Raw genomic sequence first — 13,196 nt, 5'->3', positions numbered from 1 at the left:
TTGTGAGTGCGCCTTAAGGGTGCACTCACATGGGGCATAAAGTCGGTAAACGACACAGCAAGGCATGGCCATTCAAATAAATGTAAAGTGTTTTTATTTAACGCCCATGCCCAACCCTGCATATTATTGTTAATTTTTGTTAAATTACACAGATGGTCTAGTTGAAAGTACGACATTTTTCCACGCGTTTACATATTCAGCAAGTATTTCGAGAATAAAATGAACAATATTGATAAATATAATGTGAAAAGAGGTTTTTGTACGGAGTGTAATGAGTGTCCAGAGTTCGAGAGGAATCAGGATTCAACTAAAAACGTTTGTGGATATTGTGGGTGCTATCCTACAAAACACCGAAAATTGTCAGTAGATTCAATTCATGATGATTCTAATTCAGATGTTTCACAAAATACTTCTGGTGAAAATGAAAATTCATTGCAATTATCCGAGGATTCATCGGATGTGGTCGATAGAAGTGTGTTGCAAGAATCTGGAAGCGAAGAAATAGAAATAAACGAAACGGTAAATACAAAGTAATTTAATTTCATAAGAATAATCAACAGAAATTTTTTCAAGTATTTCATTGAAAATTTTGTAGACATAGGAAATTAAAAATGGAAAAATTTTAGCTTTGACAGAAATTATTTTATTTTATTTCATGTTCCAAAACTAATATATAAAAATTATAATTTTTAAAACGTGTTTTAATAAAAAATATTAACTATATTTTTTTATGGCTCATCTACATATTACGTCAAACTTGAATGTGGAGGAATTTGTGACACAAATCTTCATAAAAATTATATAAAGGTTAAAATGAATAAAAATCTTCAAGAAGGCGAATTGAACAAAGTTGAATTGTTAAAAAATTGATTTAAAATAACATTAACTGAAAAAAAGTTGAAATGAAAGGTAGAATGTCGAATTGTTAAAAAGTCAAATTGACAATGTATCGAATGGTAAAAAAATCGAAATTCTACAATGTTCTCTCTTTGGTTTCTTCACATATTTTCATTGTAACGTGTGTATTTGACAATGAAAATAAATTGAAAATAAATTCTACTTTTTAACTTTTCAACGTTTTTGCCTTTCAATTTTTCTTCCAATTTAACCTTTGACAATACAATTTTTTTATTTTTTGAATTTTTTGACCATTCGACGTTTGTTGCCATATTCAACTATTTGTCAATTCGAAATTATTTATTATTTTTTTATCACTTTTAAGGCCTAAGCAGAATAGAAACTTGTTAACGTATAGAAATGCACCTTCATATAGAAGCAATTTTGTTTATTGTAATAATATTTATTTAAATTGAATTATTTGGTAATTTTGATTTTATTATTTTAGACTGATCTAAGCACGTTAATACCGGAATTTCCCACAGAAATACAGGAACTGATCGATGAAGACAAGAAACTGTTAGCTTCTCAAATATCAGTAATAATTAGATTAGTTACTGAAAAATTGATGGAAAAAAATTTGGATATACCAGGAATAATTTTAGAAATGTCAATTTTGCTGACTGATAAATATCCCTTGCAACTTGCGAGCGAGTATGGCGAGAAAAACGTAAGTCCAATTTTTTATTTGAAAATAATTTTATTTGATTAATATATTTTCAAAAGAAATTTGTAAGCGTATCAGTATCAGTATTTTAAATAAACTGTAGTACTGCACAGTTTATTTAAAATACTGATACTTGATTGTTAAGATATGCCTTCTCTCAGGGCAGATACTAATTTGATATATTTTCACCTTTTTATCTAAACAATAATTTACATGCATTATATAGAGTCAGACGCACAACCGTTTGAAATTCTGCTGCAAATACTATCGTTCAAGAAAAAAGGACGCTAAATGCTACTCGAAAAAAGGAAAAAAAAAATGCATCAAATGCATTACCGAAATCGAGAATGACAGCAGACGAATTACGTGCGACACGAAGATCAAGGCTGTCAGCAGCGAGAAAAGTGGATACGAAGGAAGTATTACTGAAGTGCCCTGAACTGCGGGATAAGAATGTGGTAAAAGCAAAATCATTTACTTATTATTTTGTTTTTCCTTCAAAACAATGTAAAACTTAAATAATTTTCATCACTTTGTGTATTTAATTTTAATTATGACGACTTATGTCGTATACAATTAATAATAAAAATATAACAAACTAATATTCTATTTTTAATTTTTAAAAATAACAGCTACTTTTGGAATTCAGCGAAATAGTAAATTTAGATGTCCCGAAAATGCAGTCCAATTGGGTGGAGCTACTACCAAATCTGTTAAAAATATTGAAAGTTCCTGCCAAAAATCTTTCGGTGGACGGGCAAACAATGTATGTCTTGTATTATTTGCCCAAATTATTTACAAAGGCAAAAGAGAAAGGCAAAATTCTACAATTGTTTCCTGTGAGTACTCATAAATTACATTAATTAGTATCTAAATAAGTTCTTGTTATCTTTTTAAGAACATAATGTGACCTCTAATTCATGCTGTCACTAAAACGTTAATTTTGTCCATAACTTTTCTCATAAAATATTAAATGAATTGAGCTTGAATTTTATGGAAATGTCTAAAATATTGTAAGAAAGGAAGTGGAGTGAGAAATTGTTGAGATATTGTTAAACAATTATGTTAAAACACTTAAAAATTGTTAGAAAATTTGAGGTTATAAGCATATTATTTTCTAATAATTTATAAATAGTATATAATAATTATTCAACAATGTATCAACTTTTCTGCACTTTAATGTCAATCTTCATCATATTTTAGACTTCTTTACAAAATTTTAGCAAAATGAAGTTACTACTTTGTTAAAAATGTTACGATCAAATTAGCATTACAAATGTAAGTGCGACACATACCTCATATCGCGATAGAAAATAAGCAGATGAATAATATTTTACTATAAAAATCGAGAGAGTTGACCAGTGTTTAAAGTTATTTTAAATCTAAATATTGATTTTTCAAAGAAACAAAAAGATAAATAACGATTACAAATTATGCATAATAATTTTTTATAATCCTAAAAATCTAAATAATTTGGGAAATGTTAACAGTTTTTTTTAAGAAAAGTGATTTTATTTAAAAATAATTCTTTCAGAAATTATTCATACAATATAACAAAACATATTTTTTTATTTAGACTGGAACGTCAATGGAAAAGATTGTTCCTGGTGTGACAGAGGCCCCAAAACTTCTTGCGGTTTCCGATAGGCCATTAGACGATCTACATACAATATGCTACAGTGACGGACAGCCAATTTTTGAAGCGAAAGGCCTCAGAGCCTTGCTGTTATTGCTCGCTGTATATTGGGTTTTCCAAATCAATTTTCCACCAGATGCTAAGCAGCAATTTTCTTTCATTGCAATTGCTGTCTTGAGAGACGTGGCAACAAAAGAAATTGATAAAAGCATTTTAACGAAAATAACATTGACAAATGCTTTAAAACAATGTAATTTACTGCCATCTGCATCATCTGAACAATAAATATATAGAGACAAGTAGTTAATGCTACATAGCTATTTACAAAATATTAAAAACTTCTTACAGTATTAAAATAGCTTTAATATATGTAATAAGAAAGAGAACATTTTTTCTTAATTACAATGTTTGAATTTGAATATTGTGAAGTGATATTTTAAATACTTTAAGTGTTATTTATTTAATTTTGTAATATATTCAGTGTTATCTAAAAAATTTAAATATTTTAATATTTTCTAAAAATAAATTAAAAATTTTAAATTAGGTAACTACATTAAACAATATTTAATGTAAGTAAAAACTCTAATACTAAGCATAAGTGAATATTTTTATGAACATAATTGCATAATAAACGGGCGAAATCTTCGATAACATAAATCGTGATAAAAAGCATAATACAGTTCAGGTCTCTATAAATTTATTTCCTTAATACTTGTTTTCAATGCATATACGTTTGCACTTCTTAAAATATTTTTTATATCTAATGTGCGACGAATATTAATAATTGTGTAAAATAAATATTTCAAAAAGAAAATATAAGTTCTAAAAATTTCATCCAAAAACATATTTACTTTCCTTTCCTCCAATAAAAGATATTACGAAATGAATCGAAAGGTAATCAGAGAAAACAAGTCGAATACATTTTTTTTAAATTCAAACGAATAATTGCATTTAATCTATTAACGACCACCAGAACGAAGAAATTTACAGTTCCTATTTTATATAAAAAATTCATTTTTAAAGTTTCAATCCACCATATTGGATCCGTCATTTTTAATTTTTAAAATCTGATTTTATATTCGTATTCAGCAACCCCGAAACTAAAGTAACAGTTACTTTAGTTTGACATATTGGAAATGAAACAAGCATTAATTTAGTATGTTTTTTCGATATCGCCAAATCTTTGTAAAGTACAGAGTTCAAGGTTTTATTTGTCATTATCACGTCAGATTTACCCGGTAGAAAATTTCAACAATTGACAGAAGCGTATTTTTTAGGAGTTTTACATCCACATATTTCTCAAAATCCTGACGTGATGGGAGATTTTTGTTATCAGATTCAGATTTATCGCAGCAAAAATTCAGGAAAATGACTTGCCTGTCTCAAACAACCGAAAAAAAATTTTCCAAAATTCAAAGTCGCGAATTGTGTATGCTAATTTTACGTTTCCCGGATGTCTTTAAGGTTACTGAATTAAAATTTGAAATAAGTTTTCAAAATCGATTAGAGTAGATGCACCAGTTTTGGCCACTTTAAGGAATTCCTCATTTTCAAGACACCTTTTATTATGTTAATTATAAAAATGAGTGGCTGACAGTTGTTAATAGATTAATTATAATTCTTAGTTTCAGAATTTCTTGTCTTTAAAGGTTAAAAAAATAATAATATAATAAATTAATAAATATATAAAAATGTCAATTTTGTTAGTTTTGGCCACCCCATTTTCATGAATAATAAATATGATTATTATGAACATTGAATACATCTTTTAAGAACATTAATTGTAAAATGACTTTTTATCAAAAAATAAATAGTAAATAGAACCGAAAACTAGAAAAATTAATAAAAGTGTGTGGTTGGCCAAAACCGGTGCCTTGGTCAATACCTGTGCATCTACCCTATGCCACAAAATTTTAGAAAACTTTATCTAATTTAACTCTGTATTTTATTACTTTAGGATTTTAGGAAGAACAAAGAATACAAATAGAGATAATTGTTTCATTTTTATTTTTTGGTGTGTCCAATTAGTATTTGATTTTTGGTATTCTATATAGTAACTCTTGCAAAAATATTTTAAGTACGTGAAGCAGCTCTATTTTCCAAGTAAGGACGACGCCATCCATGAATGCGGTCGAATAATTTACCTACAACAGTATACAAGAGTATATAAATCCGAATTGTAATAATATATGAAGGTATATTTTACAGTGCAATAAAAATGAATAATGAATAAAAAATATCGGAAATAAAAAATAACATTCTTAATAATTTGTATGAGAAGTAGTTCGTAAATAAATTATCAAACTTTTTAACCTACTGTAACCTATAATCATAAACACACAAAAAATTGGTAATGTTTTTATACATACCTCAAGTGACCTGAACATTTACCTTTTTAAACATGAAAACAGTTCTAATGGTTCTTAAGTTACCTGCAATTATCGATATTAATTCTTAAATAATTTAAACGTCTGCAGTGTCAAACTCAGAAATAAATGTGACATTTTGTTTTTGTAAAAATAAACATTGCAAACATAAGCGTAAAAGTTTTTGTAGACACGTGTCTATCACACTAAAACGCAATTAAAAACGCCGCCATACATCCGTATCAAGAACTAAAATTGACAATCGGTAACTGAAGGTGCTTACACAATATTGTTGTTTACCAAATCTATCTGGGACTGAAAAACTAATATTTTATTGTAAAAATGTTTATAAGTCAATATAAAATGCATTAGCTATAAATATTACTAAAAAAATATATTAATATAATTATTTAATCAGAATACGTAAAAAAAATTCAAGTATTTCACATATGTATAAATTACATTTAAATAAAATAATAACCTACAGATACAATTTAAACGAAACAATGCAAAATACAGCCATAACCTCAAAAATTACAAATTAAAAAATTAATTAATTTTGTAATTTTTATAAAATAAACAAAAAGAAAATGTTAGATAAAAATAGACTCATTATTATTAATCAATTCATTGCTCAATTTTATATTAGCAATTAGTGAAAAAATAACTAATAATGGGTAAAAAAAATAATTATTACTTCAAAAATAAATAAAAAATTAGTATATTTATACTAAAAATTATAGTTATTCGACATAACCTGAAAATGAAATTTAACTAATGATTAGTTATTTTCCACTAGATTTTTAGTAAAAAAAACATTATTAATTCATCATTAGTAACTAATTTTTTAATACTTAATTTAATTCTTTTTAACTAGTTCAAATTTCCAGAGTGATTATTTTTTTAGTCCAATAGCTATCCTACCCAACTCTGCTGTTTCATTTCGAGAATTAAATCTTGCTTTCCGAAGCCTGTTTCTTTACAAGTGTCATGTGAATTGTTAAAATGATTAAAATTATATAAATTGACAAGATTGTTAATATTTATACCTGTGCAGTAGTGTCTTATTTTTATTGTGCATATTTCAAATTTAAATTTATGCAACCAGTGTTTAATTATCATCATTTTAATCAAATAATATCAACAATCACGGACATTTTTCTAGGGAAATTCTGGTAACAATTTTACCCTCACAATTTTACCCTCTACCCTGTACCCCAACGAGTTTTACCCATTACCATTATAACTTTTTACTCCCTCTTTTTTCTGTGCATTTGGAGATTTAAGCTTGTACTTATTGTAATCTCGTTCATGAGATTACAGAGAATCCAAAATCTCCACCCTCTTTGCTGAATGCGAGCACAAGTGGAGACTACTACGCGTGATACTTGAATATATCATCGTCATTAGTTGAAATATGATAATGATAATGATGATGCTGCTAATGATGATGATGAATTAATTCTCTATGACGAAAGCACCTGATATAATATGTCAAACATTCAATTTTGAGAATATGCGGCTTTGAAATTATCTAAGAACGATTTAATGCTAATAATCGGATCGATAATGAACTACTAAAACTACTAGAGTTTTAAATGTAAGATTGAAATTGACTTTTACTACTGGAATTATAACTAATATATTTTTATCATATTGTCTGACTCAAAGGGTCTTTTTCTACTTAAACTAGAAAAAATTATTCATTGTCTAATGATTTATTTTACTACTTAAACCATAATTATCAGTTTTAACTTCCTGTCTGACTATACGAACATTTTACTACTGATACTCTTATTACGAAATTGATAACATTTTTGATAACCATTTTTCATTTTTTGTCCGACTATTCGTCCATTTTTCTACTGGAACTTAAAATTCTAAGAGATACATTACGGTATTTATAGCGTTCAGCCTGACTAAAAAAGTTTTTACTACTGAAATTTAACCATTTGAATTACAAATGTTAAAGTAAAACACTTTTACTACTGAAAATACAACTACAAAAATTGTATAATTGTGTCTGGTCTGACTGTAACAGTTATTTACTACTAAACACACTAATGGAGTAATAATATCTGAAAATCAAAAATATGACAAAAGTAAAGAAAATAAATAAATAACTCGAAAAGTTTTCGACCAAAATTCTTTTTCTACTGAAAATACAATATAATTAAATTACTAAATAGTATTTTTTGAATAAAATATTTTTACTACTGAAACTAACCACAATAATCTGACGAAAACTGACTTTTACCTACTGGAGTTGCCACTACACAAATTATATACATGTGTCTGATTAAAATTGACTTTTACTACTGAAAGCATAATTAAAAAATGTTGATCAGTTTGTCTGACTATATATGGTGTTTTACTACTGAAACTATAAAATATGAGTAATGTCTGACCAACATTTTTACTACATGAAACATAATTATCACTTCCAACTTGCTGTCTGACTATTCATACAATTTACTACTTAAACTTGAATTTTTGTAACATGTTATAAAATGTAACTGTCAGTATGACTAAAATTTCTTTTACTACTGTAAATAGTATTAGACATCGGGTAATGTATTTTTTTCAACTGAAAAATAGATTCTATTCTTCTGTAATTAAATAAATTTTACTTTTCACAACTTGTGTAGAAATTATTAGAAATTATTGAATCGAGAATAAGTCCAGTTTGTCGAGAAAGACCACATAGGTATAGCCAACAGTTTATTAGAGTTGAGGGCACTAAATAAAATTCGAAACAATGAATCTTGATCCAAAAGTAAAGCAAGATGAACAAAATATAATGGAAGATTTCTGTTCCCCAATTGAAACGTAGTTATCTCCCTTCTCGGATCCTTTAACAACGGCGAGAGTGCCTGTCAACCTTCGCGGTAAATGGAGAGTGCTCACGATGCATGCACTTATGACTCTTAATACTTCCATCGACACTTTCCTATATTTCCCGCACCCTAAAACTTCGTTCACTGAATTCACGACGCTTAACGACTTTACGCTTTCCCCACAATGCTTAAAATGTAAAGTTCCCCACAAAATGCAATATTGTTATTTTCCAATAAACCCACATTTAATCTCTTTCTCACTCTCTTATCGTTACGTGTGTGTGTGTGTGATTATTTAATAAATCCAAAAAAGATGACTTTAGTCTCGTTTATGAAAATAGTTTTTTCAGTTTATAGTCTTTTCATATTTTTTTTGTAATTTACAATTTTTTATAATATTCTAACTGAATTATAAAATAGAGTAATATTTTCATTTATTTCTTTTGTATTTATAAACTATATTTATAAATGGTTCTTTTTTGTTTGTATATTTTTATTCTTAATGAAAAATCTCTGCTCTCTATTCAATTTACCTTTATATTTTCATTCACAGAAACAAAATTAAATAAATTATTGGTACCGAAAATATTTTCGGTATTCAGTGTAATATTTTATTTAAATAAATTTCGGTGAATGTCGATATATATTCCCTACTTAGGGAATAACTGGTCAGGGCCTCGTCAGTTTTTCTTAAAATTGCCCTATTTTGTGAGGTTAATTTTATTCAAAAGAAATTACAATAAAATTACTGTAATTAAAAATATTATATTAGAAACATATAATGAACATATTCATTATGTGTACAACATATTTATACATAACATAATAATGAGGTATTATAGTCATTTTGACGAATTTAAAAGTGAAAATGATAAAAATAATATAATTTCAAGAATAGAAAAACTTAAAAAATTTTGAAAAATATAATTTTTGGTTTTATGATTAATTCATTTTTCTTTTGGAGGTTGTCGCTCCTTTCTGCCTCCTTAATTTTATAATATTAATAAAGGTTATAATTTTTGATTTCAAATGTATAAGTAATAATTAATATTTATTTAATAAATATTTTATTCAAATTTATTAATTATGTTTAAAAAATAGTTATTTAATATTGAAGGTGTTAAATTTAACAATCTCTCCGAATCATTTTCTCACTTTAAGCTAATATAATATAAAATAATTATTATTATTAAAATAATATAATATTATATATATATATATATATATATATATATATATATATATATATACACACAAACCAAATGATAAATTCATCCTATAAATTAATAATTATTAAAATTCATTAAGTATAATTTATTAATAATTGTTTATTAATTATTATTTTTTAAATTCATAATTTTTATTTTTAAATAAATGTATAATAATTAATTATTTAATAACTATTATTATTTGTTATTTATAATTTAGTTGTTATTATTAATAAATAAACTTTAAACCTAAATAAACTTTTTAGGGGTTAAACCCCTAAAATAAAAAAATTATTAAATAACTAAAATAATGATTGCCTTTCATTGTTAATAGCTTCTACAACAAAAAGGAATTCTAAAAACTTTATTAAAAAAAAAATTTTAATAGGGAAAACTGTCGAGGCCCCGGCCAGAACCCTGTTTTAAATAGGGCAAAGTGGGGCATTTTCTGCACGGGAAGTAATGTAAAGCTTTCAGTTTGAATACATTTTTAATGATTTCTTTAATAAAATCTTATGAATTATTACTAAAGTAAAAGAAATTTGTGAGATGTTTTTAAATACATTTTTGAATGATGTTAATTAATATAATACTACTGCTAAAGAAGAAATTTGCTGAAAAGTGTACAAAATTTTTTTCACAAATAACAAATATGAAGAAAACGTTTTTTTATAAGCAGAAATAATAATAGAATTCATTCTTTAGTCTTAGACAAGATCTCACTTTTTTCTATATAGAAATTTTAATTAATTCTTGTTAAAATTGTATTCCTAACATGAAAACGAATCGATTCATGTTTATAAAGTGTACATTTTACCAATATTTCTATAACTAATAGCTTATAGCTATTTCTATTTTTCAAAAAAAATTCAACTTTTATATTTTTTGAAATCTTATCTTAACACTTTAAAATAATTATTCTATAATAAAAAATTAAGCAATTGGTATATATTATATTGAGAAAGCTAAATAGTCATGAAATGAGCAACTTGTTTTACTTGTTGAATTAAAATTTAGTACGTTTTGAACTCTGTCCATCTGAATACTTAATTCTACTTAGACGAACACACAACTTTAGAAAATAATACTTTTGTCTTATTAAAACTTTTTACTACTACTTGTAATATGCATATTTTTACTACATTTAATATAGAAAATTATAATAAAAAATTTTTAAAATAATAAAAAAAGAAATTACAAAAATATCGTTTGACTAAAAGTTGATTTTATTACTTGCAAAAGGAACAATAGAAAGCGTAAAATTTTTGTCTGACTAAAATCTGTTTTTACTACTTATACGATTTTTTCATGACAATAATACTTTTGTTTGACTAAAACTTTTTATTACTACTTGTAATATGAAAAAATGTAATAATAATAAAAGCAGTCAAAAACATTTATGTCTGACTAAAAAATGCGTTTACTACTTGTTATGCGAACAAAGGGCTACGAAACTTCACAGTTTGACTAAAACTGACCTTTACTACTTAAACCAAAGGAAGAAGTTTGCGGAAAAATACATTTCACTTTTCGTGGAAATAATAACATTTTGTCTGAATATAAATTATTTTTATTACTTACAATACTAATTTCTACTGTTTATAAAAAAAATAGAAATTTTTAATTGTTGTCTGACTGAAATGGACCTTTACTATTTATGCAAAATTTTCATGAAAAAAAAACTTTCATCTCCACTTTTATCGAACTTGACGTAGTTAATAGAAACTCAAACTACAAAATTTTTATCGTTTATTTGCAAAGAAAAATCGTCTGACTAAAATTTTCTTTTACTACTTGTGAATTTTTATTCATTTATTATTACATATTTATTATTTTAATTTTATTTATTTCATTTAATATTGTTATATTTACTTGTAAATAGTGAGTAGAAGCTAGAAACTAACACAGACTTTGATTTATTATTAAAAATTTTCTATGAAATTAAAACTTTTCGTCTGATTGAAAAGGATTTTTACTACTCAAACAAACTTTTCAGGAAAATAATAATTTTTGTCAGTCTCAAACTTTTTATTACTACTATTGTAATATGACAAATTTTAATAGTAATAATAAAAAAAGTCAAAAACCTTTATGGCTGACTAAAATCTGTTTTAACTACTGACACATACTTTTCTAGGAAAGTACAACTTTTTTCTTGACTAATACTTCATTTTTACTTGTTGAATTAAAATTATGTACGTTTAGAACTCTTTTTGACTAAATACTGATTAATTCTACACTGAGAAAACGATTTATTTAAATCAAACATATATTTTGTTTAAATCAAACTTAAAATATCTTTGCTATACAGTCAAGCATATTTACGTTTAATTAAAACATATTTTTTGGTTTGAATTAAGCATAATTATTCAAAAAAATAATATTTTTGAATCAAAGCAGTAAATATTTTCTATATATTGGGATTAAGCTTACAAACTAATTTCAATTAAACAAAATCACTTAAAATTATTTTTCTATTTGAATTAAGTATAATGTTTTCTCATTGTTAGACAAAAGAAGAACATTAGAAAATAATAATGTGGTCTGACGTAAAGTTTTTACTACTACTTGTAATATGAAAAATTATAATAATAATTTTTAAAAAAATATAAAAAAGGAATTGCAAAAAAATCATTCAACTAAAAATGAATTTTATTACATACAATAGAAATAATAGAATATATACTTAAAAGAATTTTTTCTACCGATTCAATGTAAGAAAATTAAAAACTTCTGTCTGACTGAAACGCATCTTTACTACTGATACAAACTTTTCATCAAAATGATCATTTTTGTCTGACCTAAAATTGGCTTCATTACTTGAAATTATTTCGATACTTGTAATTTTTCCAATACTTGTAATTTAAATAAGCTGAGAAAAACCTTCATGTCTGACTAAAACTGACCTTTACTACTTAATTCACAACTTTATTGTAAAGTAAGTATAGTAGAGGTCAGTTTTAAGTAGTAAAGTTTTTCTCTTTCTAAACAGTTTTCAATATATTTTACAGCGTAGTTTTACAACTTAAAAAAAAATAACAAAAAAATGAACCATAATTAATCTCTTTGAGGAAAAATAACTTCTCCCCTTTTAGTTCCCTTTTTTTTGTCGAGTGAATAACAAAACTAGCAGACGATAGTTGTAAGTTATAAGTGGGTGGAGGGGGAGAGAAGTGAATTTTCGAGGAAAGCTAATCGAACGCTCGCGGCGGAATCTCTTGAAAATTAAACCGCACAGTGAAGCTTTCAACCTCGGCCCACGCAGCGTTAGAACTATATCACGCGCCTCGAGTATTCTGAACATTTTAAGGGAAATATGCTGCTGCCGCTGCTAAAGGGTTTGGGGAAAGGGGTTGCGAGAGGGGGAGGGTTAAGAGAGACAGTTACAAAGCACACCCTCAGGATAGGAAGTATAGGTACCGGTATTTAGTCTGCCACGAGTTTCGTGTCGTCATAAGCCTGACCACACTGTCATACAGAGTAACCCGAACTCCCATTCAGACCACCTCACTTCTCATTAACTGAATTCTTCACTTTTCATTTTTAGTTGTCAATTTTTCTTATTCTCTCATTCTCTCTTTATTA

General features: G+C 26.1%; 2 protein-coding genes and 1 long non-coding RNA gene across 3 annotated transcripts; 2 read left to right on the top strand and 1 right to left on the bottom strand.

The window, feature by feature from the left end:
* Positions 1-166: 166 nt before the first annotated feature.
* On the top strand, positions 167-2,003 carry LOC122504680. Its single transcript, XM_043615885.1, has 3 exons — positions 167-519; positions 1,346-1,567; positions 1,791-2,003. The coding sequence occupies exons 1-3, from the start codon at positions 220-222 to the stop codon at positions 2,001-2,003; spliced, it is 735 nt and encodes a 244-aa protein (XP_043471820.1). The 5' UTR covers positions 167-219.
* Positions 2,004-2,226: 223 nt separating this feature from the next.
* Positions 2,227-3,489, top strand: LOC122504696. Its single transcript, XM_043615909.1, has 2 exons — positions 2,227-2,403; positions 3,141-3,489. Exons 1-2 carry the CDS (start codon positions 2,242-2,244, stop codon positions 3,483-3,485), a joined length of 507 nt encoding a protein of 168 aa, XP_043471844.1. The 5' UTR covers positions 2,227-2,241; the 3' UTR covers positions 3,486-3,489.
* A 1,701-nt stretch (positions 3,490-5,190) lies between these two features.
* On the bottom strand, positions 5,191-6,035 carry LOC122504699. Its single transcript, XR_006301857.1, has 2 exons — positions 5,633-6,035; positions 5,191-5,344 (listed from the first exon to the last, which is right to left on the bottom strand). It is a non-coding gene; the product is annotated as an uncharacterized LOC122504699 (long non-coding RNA).
* Positions 6,036-13,196: the final 7,161 nt, after the last annotated feature.

This window comes from Leptopilina heterotoma, unplaced genomic scaffold (assembly GCF_015476425.1).
Source record: "Leptopilina heterotoma isolate Lh14 unplaced genomic scaffold, ASM1547642v1 Lhet_31, whole genome shotgun sequence".
NCBI classification, from domain to species: Eukaryota; Metazoa; Arthropoda; class Insecta; order Hymenoptera; family Figitidae; genus Leptopilina; species Leptopilina heterotoma.
This window is presented reverse-complemented; position numbering and strand designations above follow the sequence as displayed.

Excerpts from the sequence above, each read along its gene's own strand:
- LOC122504696 (XM_043615909.1), top strand. The coding sequence starts at position 2,242 with ATGCAGTCCAATTGGGTGGAGCTACTACCAAATCTGTTAAAAATATTG. Across the intron at positions 2,404-3,140 it reads AAATTCTACAATTGTTTCCT|ACTGGAACGTCAATGGAAAA; the intron begins GTGAGTACTCAT and ends TTTTTTATTTAG.
- LOC122504680 (XM_043615885.1), top strand. The coding sequence starts at position 220 with ATGAACAATATTGATAAATATAATGTGAAAAGAGGTTTTTGTACGGAG. Across the intron at positions 520-1,345 it reads AAATAGAAATAAACGAAACG|ACTGATCTAAGCACGTTAAT; the intron begins GTAAATACAAAG and ends TTATTATTTTAG. Across the intron at positions 1,568-1,790 it reads GCGAGTATGGCGAGAAAAAC|AGTCAGACGCACAACCGTTT; the intron begins GTAAGTCCAATT and ends TGCATTATATAG.